At 58.8% G+C, this 20068-nt stretch overlaps 2 protein-coding genes across 3 annotated transcripts in view; one reads left to right on the forward strand and one right to left on the reverse strand.

Annotated features, from left to right (window-relative positions):
* The window catches only part of LOC140911755 (B-cell differentiation antigen CD72-like), a 28530-nt gene extending 22125 nt beyond the window's left edge, over nucleotides 1–6405 (forward strand). Inside the window, exon 7 of the mRNA XM_073345487.1 lies at nucleotides 6231–6405. Within this exon, the coding sequence (XP_073201588.1) occupies nucleotides 6231–6405 (175 nt within the window). The remainder of the gene's footprint in view (nucleotides 1–6230) is intronic.
* A 10604-nt stretch (nucleotides 6406–17009) lies between these two features.
* Nucleotides 17010–20068, reverse strand: part of TESK1 (testis associated actin remodelling kinase 1) — a 31597-nt gene continuing 28538 nt past the window's right edge. Inside the window, exons 8-9 of one of the 2 annotated variants that reach the window (XM_073343285.1) lie at nucleotides 19896–20046; nucleotides 17010–19243 (exon numbers count right to left, since the gene is read on the reverse strand). In XM_073343285.1, coding sequence (XP_073199386.1) covers nucleotides 18209–19243; nucleotides 19896–20046 — 1186 coding nt within the window. In that variant the 3' untranslated portion in view covers nucleotides 17010–18208. Of the gene's footprint in view, nucleotides 19362–19895; nucleotides 20047–20068 lie in introns of both variants that reach the window. The other variant, XM_073343284.1, reaches the window with a different exon arrangement.

Raw genomic sequence — 20068 nt, forward strand, 5'->3', positions numbered from 1 at the left:
TTTATTAGACGACAGGAACATGGTCTAAAACAGAGCTTGTAGGTGCAGAGAACAGGACCCCTCAGCTGGGTCCATTTTTGGGGGGCAGTGAGCCAGACAACCACGTCTTCCCTTCACTCCATGTCCCAGCTAGCCCCAAACTGACTCTCCCTCCAGCTCCTCCTCCTCTGGGCTTTGTCCCTTTCCCGGGCCAGGAGGTCACCTGATTCCTTTGTTCTCCAACCCTTTAGCTCTCACCTTGCAGTGGGGAAGGGCCCAGGCCATCAGTTGCCAGGAAACAGGGTGTCGGCCATTCTCTGTGTCCAGACCCCCGCACACACCTGCCCTCTAGGGCTCTGCAATGATCATACACCTTACTCCACCCCCTAGATACTTAAGAACTGCCTAGGGGAAACTGAGGCACCCCCACACTATTCAGAGGAAACATTAAGAACAGTCCCACTTCCACACCTGGCCATGGCCCATCCTCCCGGTGTACCCAGGTGGGTTACTCGCCTCTCTGGCCCACATCAGCCTTTTCAGCACCTGTGGGGTAGGCACCTCATCACACGTCCTCCGTCTTCCATTGTTTTTTTTTTAAATGTTTTGTGGCTGCTGTCACAGCTCCATTTAAGCAGGATGCTTTTTGACCAGAGTAACTTCATGTTTGTGAAATTGTGGCATTTGGGACATCCGGTGGGATGGCCTTGAACAATTCCAGTTATTGTTAACAGGTTTCAGAGTAACAGCCGTGTTAGTCTGTATTCGCAAAAAGAAAAGGAGTACTTGTGGCACCTTAGAGACTAACCCATTTATTAGAGCATAAGCTTTCGTGAGCTACAGCTCACTTCATCAGATGCATATCGTGGAAACTGCAGCAGACTTTATATATACACAGAGAATATGAAACAATACCTCCTCCCACCCCACTGTCCTGCTGGTAATAGCTTATCTAAAGTGATCATCAAGTTGGGCCATTTCCAGCACAAATCCAGGTTTTCTCACCCTCCACCCCCCCACACAAATTCACTCTCCTGCTGGTGATAGCCCATTCAAAGTGACAACTCTTTACACAATGTGCATGATAATCAAGTTGGGCCATTTCCTGCACAAATCCAGGTTCTCTCACCCCCACCCCCATACACACACAAACTCACTCTCCTGCTGGTAATAGCTCATCCAAACTGACCACTCTCCAAGTTTAAATCCAAGTTAAACCAGAACATCTGGGGGGGGTAGGAAAAAACAAGGGGAAATAGGCTACCTTGCATAATGACTTAGCCACTCCCAGTCTCTATTTAAGCCTAAATTAATAGTATCCAATTTGCAAATGAATTCCAATTCAGCAGTTTCTCGCTGGAGTCTGGATTTGAAGTTTTTTTGTTTTAAGATAGCGACCTTCATGTCTGTGATTGCGTGACCAGAGAGATTGAAGTGTTCTCCGACTGGTTTATGAATGTTATAATTCTTGACATCTGATTTGTGTCCATTTATTCTTTTACGTAGAGACTGTCCAGTTTGACCAATGTACATGGCAGAGGGGCATTGCTGGCACATGATGGCATAGATCACATTGGTGGATGTGCAGGTGAACGAGCCTCTGATAGTGTGGCTGATGTTATTAGGCCCTGTGATGGTGTCCCCTGAATAGATATGTGGGCACAATTGGCAACGGGCTTTGTTGCAAGGATAAGTTCCTGGGTTAGTGGTTCTGTTGTGTGGTGTGTGGTTGTTGGTGAGTATTTGCTTCAGGTTGCGGGGCTGTCTGTAGGCAAGGACTGGCCTGTCTCCCAAGATTTATGAGAGTGTTGGGTCATCCTTTAGGATAGGTTGTAGATCCTTAATAATGCGTTGGAGGGATTTTAGTTGGGGGCTAGTGGCGTTCTGTTATTTTCTTTGTTAGGCCTGTCCTGTAGTAGGTAACTTCTGGGAACTCTTCTGGCTCTATCAATCTGTTTCTTTACTTCCGCAGGTGGGTATTGTAGTTGTAAGAAAGCTTGACAGAGATCTTGTAGGTGTTTGTCTCTGTCTGAGGGTTTGGAGCAAATGCGGTTGTATCGCAGAGCTTGGCTGTAGACAATGGATCGTGTGGTGCGGTCAGGGTGAAAGCTGGAGGCATGTAGGTAGGAATAGCGGTCAGTAGGTTTCCGGTATAGGGTGGTGTTTATGTGACCATTGTTTATTAGCACTGTAGTGTCCAGGAAGTGGATCTCTTGTGTGGACTGGACCAGGCTGAGGTTGATGGTGGGATGGAAGTTGTTGAAATCATGGTGGAATTCCTCAAGGGCTTCTTTTCCATGGGTCCAGATGATGAAGATGTCATCAATATAGCACAAGTAGAGTAGGGGCTTTAGGGGACGAGAGCTGAGGAAGCGTTGTTCTAAATCAGCCATAAAAATGTTGGCATCCTGTGGGGCCATGCGGGTACCCATAGCAATGCCGCTGATTTGAAGGTATACATTGTCCCCAAATGTAAAATAGTTATGGGTAAGGACAAAGTCACAAAGTTCAGCCACCAGGTTAGCCGTGACATTATCGGGGATAGTGTTCCTGACGGCTTGTAGTCCATCTTTGTGTGGAATGTTGGTGTAGAGGGCTTCTACATCCATAGCGGCCAGGATGGTGTTATCAGGAAGATCACCAATGGATTGTAGTTTCCTCAGGAAGTCAGTGGTGTCTCGAAGGTAGCTGGGAGTGCTGGTAGCGTAGGGCCTGAGGAGGGAGTCTACATAGCCAGACAATCCTGCTGTCAGGGTGCCAATGCCTGAGATGATGGAGCGCCCAGGATTTCCAGGTTTATGGATCTTGGGTAGTAGATAGAATATCCCAGGTCGGGGTTCCAGGGGTGTGTCTGTGCAGATTTGTTCTTGTGCTTTTCCAGGGAGTTTCTTGAGCAGATGCTGTAGTTTCTTTTGGTAACTCTCAGTGGGATCATAGGGTAATGGCTTGTAGAAACTCGTGTTGGAGAGCTGCCGAGTAGCCTCTTGTTCATATTCCGACCTATTCATGATGACAACAGCACCTCCTTTGCCAGCCTTTTTGATTATGATGTTAGAGTTGTTTCTGAGGCTGTGGATGGCATTGCGTTCTGCATGGCTGATTTTGTGGGGCAAGTGATGCTGCTTGTTGTGGGGCAAGTCCATCCCATCACAGATACCCAACTGTCAACACGTGTGACCAGTCAGCCATGCCAACAATTGCTTTAAGCTTTGGGAAACTGGCCCTTTAACTGGACAGTGAGTGTTGAGTTTCAGTAACTCTTGGAACACTGGGGAACTGCCAGAAGGAAGCCAATGTTGCTGGAACAGTGTGTCCAGTTCAGCTGTTCACCGGTCAAGAAGGACGTTGATAATTGGAGAGGGTTCAGAGAAGAGCCATGACAATGAGTAAGCGTTTGGAAAACCTGCCTTATAGTGAGAGATGCAAAGAGCGCCATCTAGTTAACTTAACAAGGAGAAGGTACAGGGTGACTTGATTAGTCTATCAGTACCTGCATGGGGAACACGTATTTAATACTGGATTCTTCAGAGGAAGATCTAACATGATCCATTGGGCGGAAGTTGAAGCTAGACACATTCAGATTGGAAATAAGGAGTACATTTTTGATAGTGAGAGTAATTAACCATTGGAGCAAGTTACCAATGGCCATGGTGGATTCTCCATTGTTTAACTCAAGATGGGCCATGTTTGACTCAAGATGGGATCTTTTTCTAAAAGATCTGCCCTGGGAATTATTTCAGGGCAGGTCTCTAGCCTGTGCTGTGCAGGGGGTCAGGCCGGTCCAAGGGCCTGCGCTGTGCAGGGCGTCAGGCCGGTCCAAGGGCCCACGCTGTGCAGGGGGTCGGGCCGGTCCTAGGGCCCGCGCCATGCAGGGGGTCGGGCCGGTCCTAGGGCCCGCGCTGTGCAGGGCGTCGGGCCGGTCCTAGGGCCCGCGCTGTGCAGGGCGTCAGGCCGGTCTAAGGGCCCGCGCCGTGCAGGGGGTCAGGCCGGTCCAAGGGCCCGCGCCGTGCAGGGGGTCAGGCCGGTCCTAGGGCCCGCGCCATGCAGGGGGTCAGGCCGGTCCTAGGGCCCGCACCGTGCAGGGGGTCGGGCCAGTCCAAGGGCCCGCGCTGTGCAGGGGGTCAGGCCGGTCCTAGGGCCCGTGCTGTGCAGGGGGTCAGGCCGGTCCTAGGGCCCGCGCCGTGCAGGGGGTCGGGCCGGTCCAAGGGCCCGCGCTGTGCAGGGGGTCGGGCCGGTCCTAGGGCCCGTGCTGTGCAGGGGGTCAGGCCGGTCCTAGGGCCCGTGCTGTGCAGGGGGTCGGGCCGGTCCTAGGGCCCGTGCTGTGCAGGGGGTCGGGCCGGTCCAAGGGCCCGCGCTGTGCAGGGGGTCAGGCCGGTCCTAGGGCCCGTGCTGTGCAGGGGGTCGGGCCGGTCCAAGGGCCCGTGCTGTGCAGGGGGTCGGGCCGGTCCAAGGGCCCGCGCTGTGCAGGGGGTCAGGCCGGTCCTAGGGCCCGTGCTGTGCAGGGGGTCAGGCCGGTCCAAGGGCCCGTGCTGTGCAGGAGGTCAGGCCGGTCCTAGGGCCCGTGCTGTGCAGGGGGTCGGGCCGGTCCTAGGGCCCGTGCTGTGCAGGGGGTCGGGCCGGTCCAAGGGCCCGCGCTGTGCAGGGGGTCAGGCCGGTCCTAGGGCCCGTGCCGTGCAGGGGGTCGGGCCGGTCCAAGGGCCCGTGCTGTGCAGGAGGTCAGGCCGGTCCTAGGGCCCGTGCTGTGCAGGGGGTCGGGCCGGTCCTAGGGCCCGTGCTGTGCAGGGGGTCGGGCCGGTCCAAGGGCCCGCGCTGTGCAGGGGGTCGGGCCGGTCCAAGGGCCCGTGCCGTGCAGGGGGTCGGGCCGGTCCAAGGGCCCGTGCTGTGCAGGAGGTCAGGCCGGTCCTAGGGCCCGTGCTGTGCAGGGGGTCGGGCCGGTCCTAGGGCCCGTGCTGTGCAGGGGGTCGGGCCGGTCCAAGGGCCCGCGCTGTGCAGGGGGTCAGGCCGGTCCTAGGGCCCGTGCTGTGCAGGGGGTCGGGCCGGTCCTAGGGCCCGTGCCGTGCAGGGGGTCGGGCCGGTCCAAGGGCCCGTGCTGTGCAGGAGGTCAGGCCGGTCCTAGGGCCCGTGCTGTGCAGGGGGTCGGGCCGGTCCTAGGGCCCGTGCTGTGCAGGGGGTCGGGCCGGTCCAAGGGCCCGCGCTGTGCAGGGGGTCAGGCCGGTCCTAGGGCCCGTGCTGTGCAGGGGGTCGGGCCGGTCCTAGGGCCCGTGCTGTGCAGGGGGTCGGGCCGGTCCTAGGGCCCGTGCTGTGCAGGGGGTCGGGCCGGTCCAAGGGCCCGCGCTGTGCAGGGGGTCAGGCCGGTCCTAGGGCCCGTGCTGTGCAGGGGGTCGGGCCGGTCCTAGGGCCCGTGCTGTGCAGGGGGTCAGGCTGGTCCTAGGGCCTGTGCTGTGCAGGGGGTCAGACTAGATTTGCACGGTGGTCCCTGCTGGCCCGGGAATCCATGAAGCTGAGTATGGAGAGGCAGAGCTGAGTCACCGCAGAGCTGGGGGCAGAAGCAGCACGACTGGACCAGGGTGGACAGGGAGACGAGCCTTGTGCCAAGCCCACCGAGAGGGGCAGAGGGGCAGGAGAGGCTGAAGGGAGCCGGCAGAAGCAGCAGCAAGCAGGGGAGGTGTGAATGCCCAGGGGGGACAGGATTCCAAGGCAGAAGCTCAGCTGTGACCACAGCAGCCAGGGCCAGGAAACCTTGACAGCCAAAGGTTAGGTGCTGAGTGACTTTAGGCTCCTCCAGGGCTCAGCGGCAGCCGAGGGGGGATTTTCTGCAGCGCAGGGTGCCGAGGCCTGGGACTTGCGTGTCTTTGTGGATCTGGGCCCAGGGCACCTACATACAGAGCAGATTTCTGGTGGCAGGCGGCTCCTCAATCTAGCTGCAGACGAGAGCAGAGCAAGCCCCAGTGGCTGGAAGACGAAGAGAGACAAAAATCAGACAGGAAATAAGGCAGAAAACCGGGCGGGGAATTAACCAGTGGAACAACTCACCCAGGCACGCGGCGGAGTCTCCATCTCCCGGGTTTCCGTGACGAGTGGGTGTCGCTTTCGCTGAAGGAGGGGCTCCTGGCTGGGCTGCGGCTGTCGCTGGGTGAAGCGACTCTGGCCTTGAAATCGATGGTGACCTGGCCTTAGTGCGCCAGGTGGCAGAGCTGACAGCCAGCGTAGGGCGGGCCGGGCCGTCTCAGCAATGCCCCTTCTCTTTCCAGAGACTGGAGCTACTCGAGTTACACGGGTTATATGTCGTGTGGAGCAATAAGAAATGGCGTCATAAACAGGGACTCGTGCTACAATCGAAAGCCATGGATCTGTGAGAAGGCACCCACCCAGCCCAGCCCAGACAGACACTGGTTTCCTTCGAGTCCCTGGAGGGACAATCAGTGAGAGCCCTACCGGACAGTCCTGTGAGTCTGCAGCACCATCCCCGTATTGGGGACATCTCGGGCAAGGTCCGCGTCTGCAGGGCGGGCTGGGGGGCAGGGCACACGGGGGGCAGGGGAGTGGTGGGTTTGCAGGGCAGGGCTGGGGGGCAGGGCACACCGGGGGGGGCGGGGAAGCGGTGAGTTTGCAGAGCGGGGCTGGGGGGCAGGGCACTCGGAGGGCAGGGGCGTGGTGGGTTTGCAGGGCGGTGCTGGGGGGGCAGGGCACACGGGGGACAGGGGCACGGGGGGTTTTCAGGGTGGTGCTGGGGGGTAGGGCACATGGGAGGCAGGGGAGCGGTGGCTTTGCAGGGTGGTGCTGGGGGGCAGGGCACACTGGGGGCAGGGGTGTTTGCAGGGCGGGGCTGGGGGGCAGGGCACACGGGGGACAGGGACGCGGGGGGTTTGCAGGGTGGTGCTGGGGGGGCAGGGCACACGGGGGACAGGGACGCGGGGGGTTGCAGGGCGGTGCTGGGGGGCAGGGCACACTGGGGGCAGGGGATTGGGGTGTTTGCAGGGCGGTGCTGGGGGGCAGGGCACACTGGGGCAGGGGAGCGGGGTGTTTGCAGGGCGGTGCTGGGGGGGCAGGGCACATGGGGGACAGGGACGCGGGGGGGTTGCAGGGTGGTGCTGGGGGGCAGGGCACTCGGGGGGCAGGGGAGCGGTGGGTTTTCAGGGTGGTGCTGGGGGGCAGGGCACACTGGGGGCAGGGGAGTGGGGTGTTTGCAGGGCGGTGCTGCGGGGCAGGGCACACGGGGGACAGGGACGTGGGGGGTTTTCAGGGTGGTGCTGGGGGGTAGGGCACATGGGGGCAGGGGAGCGGTGGCTTTGCAGGGTGGTGCTGGGGGGCAGGGCACTCGGGGGGCAGGGGAGCGGTGGCTTTGCAGGGTGGTGCTGGGGGGCAGGGCACTCGGGGGGCAGGGGAGCGGTGGCTTTGCAGGGCGGTGCTGGGGGGGCAGGGCACACGGGGGACAGGGACGCGGGGGGTTGCAGGGTGGTGCTGGGGGGCAGGGCACTCGGGGGGCAGGGGAGCGGTGGGTTTTCAGGGTGGTGCTGGGGGGCAGGGCACACTGGGGGCAGGGGAGTGGGGTGTTTGCAGGGCGGTGCTGCGGGGCAGGGCACACGGGGGACAGGGACGTGGGGGGTTTTCAGGGTGGTGCTGGGGGGCAGGGCACACAGATTAGCTGTGGGTTCAGTGGGTTGTGCTGGGGTAACGGGGGGGCCCAGCGAGCGTGCCTGTCCCCCTCCTCCCTGTGGTGCAGATCCAGGGCTCAGTATAACCGAGGATGTTTCTGAACTAAAGCACCAGCCAGGCTCCCCTGCGGGCTCCGGGCACCAGTCGGGTCGATTCGCGTCGCCCTGGGCATGCCCCAAATCAGCCGCCCCTGAGCCCAAACTCACCCCGTTCCCCAGGCCGTGCAGAGCCACAGAACCAGGCCCCCCACCCCGGCTGTACGAGGGGCAGAGGCCAGGCCTAGCTGGCACTGCCATTGCATCCGTCGGGGTCTCAGGCCTGCCCCAGCCGGGGGCGGGGGACTGACCCCCGCCCCAGCTCACCCTGGCTGTTCCCTTACAGCTCCCGCTGCGCCAGGCTCGGCTCCTGTGTCGTCTTCCTGCCCTGCTCCCAGTGCCGAGGGCACAGCGCCCGAGGGCCGGCCCCACCAGCATCGCCTGCTCCGCACTCAGCCTTGCCCCCTGCCTGGGGGGCAGGGCCCCTGCTCCGGCCTGGAGCCCGGCCTCGCCCCCGGCAGGTGCCAGCTCGCGCACTGGGCAGGGCAGGGTGCTCGCAGCAAAGGGCTGGGGCGTCATGCCCAGGAAAAGAGCTGCCGGCCATCAGCACACAGCCAGCCCCCTTCCCGCACATGGGGCTGGGTTCCATGCGGGCGAGTGGCCACTAAATGCCCCAGTGGGGCAGGCTCCGGGGAGGGGCGCCCAGAGCGCTCCCCACGGCTGCCGACACCTGCCAGCAGGGCGGGAGTAGGGAGCTGCGCTCTGCCCCACAGATCCTCCTGCAGCCCCCTGGCTGTGGGCATGGGCCCATGCAGGGCAAGCAGCCTGCCCCTTTCTAACGGTGGCGGGCTCCCACGCAGGCCGGGTCGCTCGTGCGGGGTGATTTCTGTAGCCCACAGCCCGGCGTGGCTGGGATTGGGGTGCTGCCCGGCCGCTGGGGCAGCAGAGCAGTGACCCAGAGCACCCAGGGCTGGTCCCAGGCCCAGCTGTGCCCGGGGGTGTCACCGCTGGGCCTGGGGCACAGCCCTCGCCGCCCCGCCTTCCGCACCCAGCCTTTGATGGGTCAGCGGGGCAAGGGCTGGGTGAGCCCAACACGGCCCCCCCGGTCCTGCCCCCGGCCTTCAGAGACACAACACGACCCCTCCACCCCTCCGGCCTTCAGAGACACAACACGCCCCCCCCACACACCCCTGGCCTTCAGAGACACAACACGCCCCCCCCCACACCCCTCCGGCCTTCAGAGACACAACACGCCCCCCCCACACCCCTCCGGCCTTCAGAGACACAACACGCCCCCGCTCCTGCTCCCCTGGGCTTCAGAGACACAACATAGATTCACAGACTCATAGACTTTAAGGTCAGAAGGGACCATTATGATCGTCTAGTCTGACCTCCTGCACAACGCAGGCCACAGAATCTCACCCACCCGCTCCTGACCTATGTCTGAGCTATTGAAGCCCTCAATTCATGGTTTAAAGACTTCAAGGTGCAGAGAATCCTCCAGCAAGTGACCTGTGCCCCACGCTGCAGAGGACGGTGAAAAACCCGCAGGGTTTCTGCCAATCTGCCCTGGAGGAAAATTCCTTCCTGACCCCAAATATGGCGATCAGCTAAACCCAGAGCATGTGGGCAAGACTCACCAGCCAGACACCCAGGAAAGAATTCTTTGTAGTAACTTAGATCCCACCCCATCTAACATCCCATCACAGGCCATTGGGCATATCTACCGCTAATAGTTGAAGATCAATTAATTGCCAAAATTAGGCTATCCCATCATACCATCCCCTCCATAAACTTATCAAGCTTAGTCTTGAAGCCAGATATGTCTTTTGCCCCCACTGCTCCCCTTGGAAGGCTGTTCCAGAACTTCACTTTTCTGATGGTTAGAAACCTTCGTCTAATTTCAAGTCTAAACTTTCCGATGGCCAGTTTATATGCATTTGTTCTTGTGTCCACATTGGTACTGAGCTTAAATAATTCCTCTCCCTCTCCGGTATTTATCTCTCTGATATATTTATAGAGAGCAATCCTATCTCCCCTCAACCTTCTTTTGGTTAGGCTAAACAAGCGAAGCTCTTTGAGTCTCCCTTCATAAGACAGGTTTTCCATTCCTCGGATCATCCTAGTAGCCCTTCTCTGCACCTCTTCCAGTTTGAATTCATCTTTCTTAAACATGGGAGACCAGAACAGCACACAGTATTCCAGGGGAGGTCTCCCCAGTGCCTTGTATATCGGTACTAACGCCTCCTGATCTCTACTGGAAATACCTCGCCTGATGCATCCTCAGACCGCATTAGCTTTTTTCATGGCCATGTCACATTGGGCGGCTCATAGTCATTCTGTGATAAACCAATACTCCAAGGTCCTTCTCCTTCTCTATTACTTCCAAGTGATGCGTCCCCAGTTTATAACAGAAATTCTTGTTATTAATCCCTAAATGCATGACCTTGCACTTTTGCCTATTAAATTTCATCCTTTTACTATTACTCCAGTTTACAAGGTCCTTCAGATCTTCCTGTATGACGTCCCGGTCCTTCTCTGTATTGGCAATACCTCCCAGCTTTGTATCATCCGCAAATTTTATTAGCACATTCCCACGTTTTGTGCCAAGGTCAGTAATAAAAAGATTAAATAAGATTGGTCCCAAAACCGATCCCTGAGGAACTCCACTGGTAACCTCCCTCCAGGCTGACAGTTCACCTTTCATTGTGACCCACTGTAGTCTCCCCTTTAACCAGTTCTTTATCCACCTTTCAAATTGATCCCCAGCTTTTCCAATTTAGCTAGTAATTCCCCATGTGGAACCATATCAAATGCCTTAGTGAAATCGAGGTAAATTAGATCCACTGCATTTCCTTTGTCTAAAAAAATCTGTTACCTTCTCAAAGAAGGAGATCAAGTTGGTTTGGCACGATCTACCTTTTGTAAAGCCATATTTTGTCCCAGTTACCATTGACCTCAATGTCCTTAACTACTTTCTCCTTCAAAATTTTTTCCAAGACCTTGCATACTACAGATGTCAAACTAAAAGACGTGTAGTTACCTGGTGTCACAGAGTCCCTGGGCGATGCTCTGGAACTGCTCCCTACGAAGCCAGTCAGGACTCTGGGGAAGTCTCCTCTCTGGGAGCAGTCTGTCTGCAGGACACACAGCTCACACAGCTTCCACCTTCCTGGGTCTGACCTTAGAGCATTCAGCCTCCTCTGCCCCTCCCTGCGCTTCCCACAGCGAGTCCGCTCAGGCGGGGCTCCTGGGGAAGCCAGAGGGTCCTGCCCCCCAACTCCGCAGTCAGACGGGACTCTCAGCCAGCCAGTAAAACAGAGGTTTATTAGACGACAGGAACATGGTCTAAAACAGAGCTTGTCGGTGCAGAGAACCGGACCCCTCAGGTGGGTCCATTTTGGGGGCAGTGAGCCAGACAACCACGTCTGCACTTCACTCCATGTCCCCAGCCAGCCCCAAACTGACTCTCTCCAGCCCCTCCTCCCCTCGGCTTCGTCCCTTTCCCGGGCCAGGAGGTCACCGGATTCCTTTGTTCTCCAACCCTTTAGCTCTCTTCTGGGGGGCGGGGAGGGGGTGGAAGGGCCCAGGCCATCAGTTGCCAGGAAACAGGGTGTCGGTCATTGTCTGTGTCCAGACTCCTGCACACACCTGCCCTCTAGGGCTCTGCAATGATCCTACACCCTTACCGCACCCCCTAGATACTTAAGAACTGCATTGGGGAAACTGAGGCTCCCCCACAATATTCAGAGGAAACATTAAGAACAGTCCCACTTCGTCACACCTGGATCACTTTTTTTTCCTTTCTTAAAAATATGAACTATGTTAGCAATTCTCCAGTCATATGGTACAACCCCTGAGTTTACAGATTCATTAAAAATTCTTGCTAACGGACTTGCAATTTCTTTCTTTGTTTTCTTCTTATTTATATGGCTATAGAACCTTGTACTATTGGTTTTAATTCCCTTTGCAAGGTCCAACTCCTTTTGGCCTTTCTCACTTTATCCCTACATGTTCTGACATCAATAAGGTAGCTTTCCTTGCTGATCCCTCCCATCTTCCACTCCTTGTAGACTTTCTGCTTTTTCTTAATCACCTCTCTGAGATGCTTGCTCATCCAGCTTGGTCTACACCTCCTGCCTATGAGTTTTCCCCCTTTCTTGGGATGCAGGCTTCTGGTAGTTTCTGCAACCTTGACTTGAAGTAATTCCAGGCCTCCTCTGCCTTTAGAGCCACAAGTTTTTCAGTCCAATCCACTTCCCTAACTAATTTCCTTAATTTTTTAAAGTCAGCCCTTTTGAAATCGAAAACCCTAGTTGCAGATCTATTTTTGTTTATCCTTCCATTTAGTTTGAACTGAATTAGCTCATGATCACTCGAACCAAGGTTGTCCCCTACAGCCATTACTTCTATGAGGTCCTCACTACTCACCAAAACCAAATCTAGAATGGCATCCCCTCTTGTTGGTTCAGCAACTACTTGGTGAAGGAATCCATCAGCTATCGCATCTAGGAACATCTGAGCCCGATTATTATGACTAGCACTCGTCCTCCAAGTTAAAGTCTCCCATGATCACACAATTCCCATTAGTATTTACTTCTTTAAAAACATGAAAGAGGGCTCTATCCATATCCAGATCGGATCCTGGCGGTCTCTAGCACACCCCAAGCACTATCCCAGGGCAGGATCTAGTAGCTTTCTTCCCCAATGTGATTTTTGCCCAGACAGACTCTGTCTTGTCCATTCCATCGCTGATTTCTTTACATTCTACCTCCTCAGTGATAGACAATGCTACTCCACCCCCTTTGCCTTTATTTCGGTCTTTCCTAAACAGCACATCCCCTTCCATATCCGTACTCCAGTCGTGACGACTATTCCACCCTGTTTCTGGTCTCCTGGAGGCTCTGGTGGATGGGAATCTGGGAGGCAGTGACCATGAGTTGGTTGAGTTCAGGATCCTGATGCAGGGAAGAAAGGTAAGCAGCAGGATACGGACCCTGGACTTCAGGAAAGCAGACTTCGACTCCCTCAGGGAACGGATGGCCAGGATCCCCTGGGGGACTAACTTGAAGGGGAAAGGAGTCCAGGAGAGCTGGCTGTATTTCAAGGAATCCCTGTTGAGGTTACAGGGACAAACCATCCCGATGTGTCGAAAGAATAGTAAGTATGGCAGGCGACCAGCTTGGCTTAACGGTGAAATCGTAGCAGATCTTAAGCATAAAAAAGAAGCTTACAAGAAGTGGAAGGTTGGACATATGACCAGGGAAGAGTATAAAAATATTGCTCGGGCATGTAGGAATGTTATCAGGAGGGCCAAATCGCACCTGGAGCTGCAGCTAGCCAGAGATGTCAAGAGTAACAAGAAGGGTTTCTTCAGGTATGTTGGCAACAAGAAGAAAGCCAAGGAATGTGTGGGCCCCCTACTGAATGAGGGAGGCAACCTAGTGACAGAGGGTGTGGAAAAAGCTAATGTACTCAATGCTTTTTTTGCCTCTGTTTTCACGAACAAGGTCAGCTCCCAGACTGCTGCGCTGGGCATCACAACATGGGGAAGAGATGGCCAGCCCTCTGTGGAGATAGAGGCGGTTAGGGACTATTTAGAAAAGCTGGACGTGCACAAGTCCATGGGGCCGGACGAGTTGCATCTGAGAGTGCTGAAGGAATTGGCGGCTGTGATTGCAGAGCCATTGGCCATTATCTTTGAAAACTCGTGGCGAACCGGGGAAGCCCCGGATGACTGGAAAAAGGCTAATGTAGTGCCAATCTTTAAAAAAGGGAAGAAGGAGGATCCTGGGAACTACAGGCCAGTCAGCCTCACCTCAGTCCCTGGAAAAATCATGGAGCAGGTCCTCAAGGAATCAATCCTGAAGCACTTGCATGAGAGGAAAGTGATCAGGAACAGCCAGCATGGATTCACCAAGGGAAGGTCATGCCTGACTAATCTAATCGCCTTTTATGATGAGATTACTGGTTCTGTGGATGAAGGGAAAGCAGTGGATGTATTGTTTCTTGACTTTAGCAAAGCTTTTGACACGGTCTCCCACAGTATTCTTGTCAGCAAGTTAAGGAAGTATGGGCTGGATGAATGCACTACAAGGTGGGTAGAAAGCTGGCTAGATTGTCGGGCTCAACGGGTAGTGATCAATGGCTCCATGTCTAATTGGCAGCCGGTGTCAAGTGGAGTGCCCCAAGGGTCGGTCCTGGGGCCGGTTTTGTTCAATATCTTCATAAATGATCTGGAGGATGGTGTGGATTGCACTCTCAGCAAATTTGCGGATGATACTAAACTGGGAGGAGTGGTAGATACGCTGGAGGGGAGGGATAGGATACAGAGGGACCTAGACAAATTGGAGGATTGGGCCAAAAGAAATCTGATGAGGTTCAATAAGGATAAGTGCAGGGTCCTGCACTTAGGACGGAAGAACCCAATGCACCGCTACAGACTAGGGACCGAATGGCTAGGCAGCAGTTCTGCGGAAAAGGACCTAGGGGTGACAGTGGATGAGAAGCTGGATATGAGTTAGCAGTGTGCCCTTGTTGCCAAGAAGGCCAATGGCATTTTGGGATGTATAAGTAGGGGCATAGCGAGCAGATCGAGGGACGTGATCGTTCCCCTCTATTCGACATTGGTGAGGCCTCATCTGGAGTACTGTGTCCAGTTTTGGGCCCCACACTTGAAGAAGGATGTGGATAAATTGGAGAGAGTCCAGCGAAGGGCAACAAAAATGATGAGGGGACTGGAACACATGACTTATGAGGAGTGGCTGAGGGAACTGGGATTGTTTAGTCTGCAGAAGAGAAGAATGAGGAGGGATTTGATAGCTGCTGTCAACTACCTGAAAGGGGGTTCCAAAGAGGATGGCTCTAGACTGTTCTCAATGGTAGCAGATGACAGAACGAGGAGTAATGGTGTCAAGTTGCAGTGGGGGAGGTTTAGATTGGATATTAGGAAAAACTTTTTCACTAAGAGGGTGGTGAAACACTGGAATGCGTTACCTAGGGAGGTGGTAGAATCTCCTTCCTTAGAGGTTTTTAAGGTCAGGCTTGACAAAGCCCTGGCTGGGATGATTTAACTGGGAATTGGTCCTGCTTCGAGCAGGGGATTGGACTAGATGACCTACTGGGGTCCCTTCCAACCCTGATATTCTATGATTCTATGATTCCCTAGAATACCCGGGTTCACTTCCTGCTCCGGTAGTGCTAGTTCCTCCATTTTGTTACCCGGGCTCCTCGCGTTGGTGCACAAACAGCTTCATTTTTGCTGTTTGGCCTCGCTCACGTTCTGTACCCTATGAGGCACGGTCATTCTACAGCCCGTATCACCTATTGGACGGGTACCCACACTGCCCTTCCTCCTCATGTCCATTCTCCTACCCACGGCTGTCTCCTTTCTTACTTCGTTTTCTTCCCTCTCAAGGCTAAAATCCGGCGTGGAGATTACCTGGACATGTCCCAACCGACCATCCATCTCCCCCAGATTCCTAGTTTAAAGTTCTCTTAATCAGTTGTGCCAGCCTCCATCCTAGAAGTCTATTTCCCTCCCTACTCAGATGAAGTCCATCCGGAGAGAACTGTCCTCTGTCCATGAATGCCTCCCAGTGGCCACACATCCCAAAGCCCTCCTGACAGCGCCGCTGCCTAACCCAGCTGTGGATAGTCATAATCTTGTCACACCTTTGTTGCCCTTCTCTAGGAACAGGCAGAATCCCACTGAAGATCACCCGAGCCTCGATTTCCTTAAGCCCCCCATCCTCCCCCAGGCTTCAGAGACACAACACGGCACACCCCCTTCCCCCCCCCGCGCTGGGCTTGCAGGGGCCTGTCAAAGTGCAGCCCAGCAGCCATCCCTGGAGCTGGGCAGTGCAGGGGGCCGAGAGCGGCCGGAGGCTGGGGGCAAGCAGAGGGCGTGGGAGGAGGCCGGTGCTGCAGGCAGGGGGGCAGAGCAGGCCCAGAAGTTTGGCTGGCACCAGCATGTGAAGATTTATGACCAAGGACGGTCACTGAGTGGCGAGCCCAGGGGGGTGGGAGCCGGCCTCGTGCCGGTGAGAAGGGGGCCAGGCTGGAGTGGGGAGCCATGCTGCAGCGGGGCTGGGCTGAGCGGGGGGGTAGCACAGGGCCAAGGTGCAGAGACAGGGCAATGCCCATGCCCCACCCCGAGATGCTGCTGTGACGAAGTGGGACTGTTCTTAATGTTTCCTCTGAATACTGTAGGGGTGCCTCAGTTTCCCCTAGGCATTTCTTAAGTCTCTAGGTGGTGGGATAAGGGGGTGTAATTGTTGCAGAGCAAAGGGCCAGGGTACATAAATGGCCGACACTCTGTCTCCTGGCACCTGATGGCCTGGGCCCTTCCCCCCTGCAAGGTGAGAGCTAAAGGGTTGGAGAACAAAGGAATCCAGTGACCTCCTGGCCCGGAAAGGGACAAAGCCCAGGGGAGGAGGGGCTGGAGGGGGAGTCAGTTTGGGGCTGGCTGGGGATGAGGAGTGAAGGGCAGATGGGGTTGTCTGGCTCCCTGCACCCAAAAATGGACCCAGCTGAGGGATCCGGTTCTCTGCACCTACAAGCTCTGTGTTAGACCATGTTCCTGTCATTTAATAAACCTCTGTTTTACTGGCTGGCTGAGAGTCCCGTCTGACTGCGGAGTTGGGGGGCAGGACCCTCTGGCTTCCCCAAGACCCCGCCTGAGCGGACTCGCTGGGGGAAGCACATGGAGGGGCAGAGGATGCTGAATGCTCCGAGGTCAGACCCAGGAAGGTGGAAGCTGTGTGAGCTGTGTGTCCTGCAGACAGGCTGCTCACAGAAAGGAGACTTCTCCGGAGTCCTGACTGGCTTCATGGGGAGCAGTTCCAGAGCATCGCCCGGGGACCCCGTGACAGCTGCCCCCAGCAACATGGTGCAGGGATGGAGCCAGGGTGGCCCCAGCTGCCGTGCTCCCAGCACAGGATTGGCTCCATCCCTCCCACCGGTGTATCCCCCTGGGCCCCGGCCAGAAGGCAGCAAGGACGAGCCCCCTCCCCAGCGACACCTTCCTTTTCACCAGCAGCTGCTGAGCCTACCTGCCCCACTGCCCGCCCCCCACCATCCCCTCCTCCCTGCGCTGCAACCAGGGGCCTCCTGGGGCTGAAACCCACAGGAACAGCCTTCAGTGCTGCTGACACGCTCCCCACCCCCAGGGCTGTGCAATCCCAAGGACACAGATGGGGAAACCGAGGCACAGCACTGAGGGGCCTCACTTGAGGTGGGTTTTCCTGACTCACACTCCCAGGCCTGGCTGTGTCCCTGTCCTGCGACCAGCAAGACCAGCGCCGCCCCCACCGCACGGCACACACACAGTGGGTGCTGGGACAGTCACTTTTATTGGAACACCTTAAATAAGCCGTATATATTACTAGCAATTATCAATCATAATAAAAAACAAGAGTCTGCACGCACCAGGGCATCGTACACGTCGGCTGCGGGGAGCCCGGGGGCCACCCCAGGCAGGGACTGGGCAGCTTGGGGACGCAGCTGGGGGGGGCAAGCCCCAGCCACCATATTGCAAACAGACCTGCCCCGTTGGCCACTCCACAGCCGCCATGGAGGGGGCAGGGCCTGAACCAGGAAGTGATGGGGGTGGGGTGGGGGGGTGTATTTATCCCCACTTGCCAGGGACTGGCATCCAGCCTGCTTTGTGCCCGGCGGGCCGCAGGCCCTGCCCCCCCCCCCCCAGACAGGCAGGTTCCATGGGGGAGGGCATCGCGCTGTCTCCCCTGCTCAGCGCCCGGCTCACCCGTTACCCAGCCCCCTTACCCCTGTGTGTGATGGACAGAGGGGAGCCCCCAGTGCACACTGCTGCCCCCCAGGCTTGTGCTCTCATCGCCTCTGAGCACGGGGGCTGGGGAGCGGACGTGCAGGGACAAGCGACCAAGGAGGAGCCCCAGGCCCTGGAGTGACCCCCTGACTGCACCTGCTCAGGGGACACCCCTGCTCCTCTCCCCACAGCCGCGGGCAGGGAGGGGCGGCATGGAGGGCCGGCCCAGCCCACCTCCCCCAGCGAGCCTTCCCAGAGACTCCTGGGTGGCATCGCGCCCCGCTGGTCCATCAGCGCCACACCTGTGTCTGGTCACCAGAGCCCCCAGCTTTGAGTGGGGGTGCAGAGCCCCTCTGCCCAGCCACGTCCCCATGGTGGGACATGAACCGGCACCGCTCCCCCCTCCTAGGGGAAGCGCTGGCCCCGACGGGGTCGTGCGCACGAGGCCGCCATGTTATTGCACATCAGCCCAGCACGACTCGCCCACCCCCCGTGCCCCTGCAGGGAGCCAGCCCCGCACAGAGCCGGCTGCTGGGACTGTGCCCAGCCTCTCGCTCCCTGCACGAGGTCCCCCTCCTCCCCGCTCACACTTGGCCAGCCAGGACCCGAGCCCAGGTTGTGCGTGGCCTTGGCAATGGCTGACGGTCTCACCAACACGGCGAGCGGCCCTGAGGCGGCCCTAGGGGAGAAGTGGGGTCCCGGCCGGCAGGCCAGGTCCGGGGATTCCTGGGCTCCTTGCTCCGGGCCCTGCTCAGCGCAGGCCATGGGGGGAGCTGGAGCCGAGGCGGGGGGGGCTCGCCCATCTGTCCATCGCCCATCTGCCCCCCACTAGGACTGCGCCTCCGGCAGCTTGAGGCTGGGCTCGGGCGGGCGCTTGGGGTGGTGGCCCCGGTCCTGGCAGAGGAGGCTCTTGGCCTCGCAGGTGAGGTGCTGGTAGCGGGGCGGGCTGGGCGCGGGCCGAGGGCAGACGGAGGCGAAGCTGAAGCTGAAGGGGCCCAGGCAGCAGCCGGGGCAGGCCAGCACCTCGTCCTGCTCCAGCCCGGCGCTGGAGGCATGCCGGGGCAGCGTGCTCGAGTGCTCCGTCCGCTCCAAGGCCGCCGTGCGGGGGATGCTGAGCTCCGAGCAGCCGCGCTCCAGGCCGCGGCCCCAGCCGTGCGGGGTGCTCACCACCACGCTGTTGTTGTTGAGGGGCAGGCCGTTGGGGGGCCCCGGCGGCCAGGGCTGGGCGCCCGACGCCGAGGTGCTGATGAAGGTGCCGTTGGCGAGCGGCGGGGCGGGCGCCGGCTCGGGCTCGGGGCTGTCGGGGCTGCAGTCCATCTGCTCCACCGCGGGGGGGCTGGGAAGGGGCGAGCGCCCTGCCACCTCCCCCGTCGCCCCCCAGCTCTGAGCGGGGAAGGGGCTGTGAGGCTGGGGGCCCTCCCCACACGCCGGGGACTCCTGCCGCCGGCAGGCGCGGGCCAGCTCCCCCCACAGAGCCAGGCTCCCCCGGCGGGCCGGCTCGGGGGACGTGGGCAGCGAGCGGCTCTTGCCTGTCAGCACCAGGGGGGCGGAGAAGTCGCACTGCGCCTCCACCACGGGCTCGGGCGTGACGGGCGTGCCCAGCTGGTAGGGGGCGGGCGGCGGCAGGGCGAAGGACAGCGAGATGACCGACTTGCTGGGCGTGTCGAAGAGCTTGATCTTCCCGCCCTTCAGGTCCTCGCGCCGGGAGAAGGGGTTGAGGCGCAGCGGCATCTCCTTGGGGCGGGCGCCCGCGTCGGGCTCCTGGGGCGGCAGCAGGGCCGGGGACCTGGGGGGGAACATGTCCGAGCGGCTGCGGGCGAGGCGGGGGTCGGGCTGGAGGTGCGGCCAGCTCAGATCCCGCGGCGCTGGCTGCTTGGGGAGCGCGGGCTCGCTCGCTGCCTCGCCTGGCACAACACGGACAGCGGGTTAGCAGCCCCCCAGGCTGGGCCGGGCCCGCGGCCTCCAGCCCCTCCCGCCCGTTTGGAGAGCGCCTGGCTCCGTGCGCAGCCAGGGGCTCTGGGCACCGGGCGGGAGAACCCCCTGGGCACCCTGCTGCCCGGCCGTCTGCCCCGCCACAGCAGGCCTGGGTCACGCCAGCCCCCTGCCCTCCCGCCCCGCAGAGCGGGGCTGGCATTTCCGCCTGATCCCACCCCAGGGCTGTGGGGCCTCCCCATTAGTTCAGTGGGGTGAGAGACGGGTCCCCACGGGGGGGACAGCCAGCAAGCCGCCCGCGGACCCCTTTGCTGCAGCCCTCTCCAGCAAGCGCCCGGGGACAGGCTCAGCGTCCGCAGTGCCCAGCTCTGGCCACAGGGGGGCAGCACATGCCCTAAGGTCCCTTCAGCACCCGTAGTGCCCAGCCCAGTGCCAAGGGCTGCTGGGGGTGCCCGGGGGGGGGGTCAGCAGGACGGACAGGCCCGGGGGAGGGGCAGTCACGGTACCGTTCGGCGTGGCCGGGGTCCCGGGCGAGGGCACGCTCTCCCCATCGCTCTGTGGGTCGGGGCCAGTGCCCCCCGCTCCCAGCTGGTGCTGCAGGATACCCTCCAGGCGCTGCGTGATCTCCACGAAGGCGGGTCGGGCCGTCGGCTCCATCTGGGTGCGGGAGTCGCCACAT

Source organism: Lepidochelys kempii, chromosome 5 (assembly GCF_965140265.1).
Source record: "Lepidochelys kempii isolate rLepKem1 chromosome 5, rLepKem1.hap2, whole genome shotgun sequence".
Classification (NCBI taxonomy): domain Eukaryota; kingdom Metazoa; phylum Chordata; order Testudines; family Cheloniidae; genus Lepidochelys; species Lepidochelys kempii.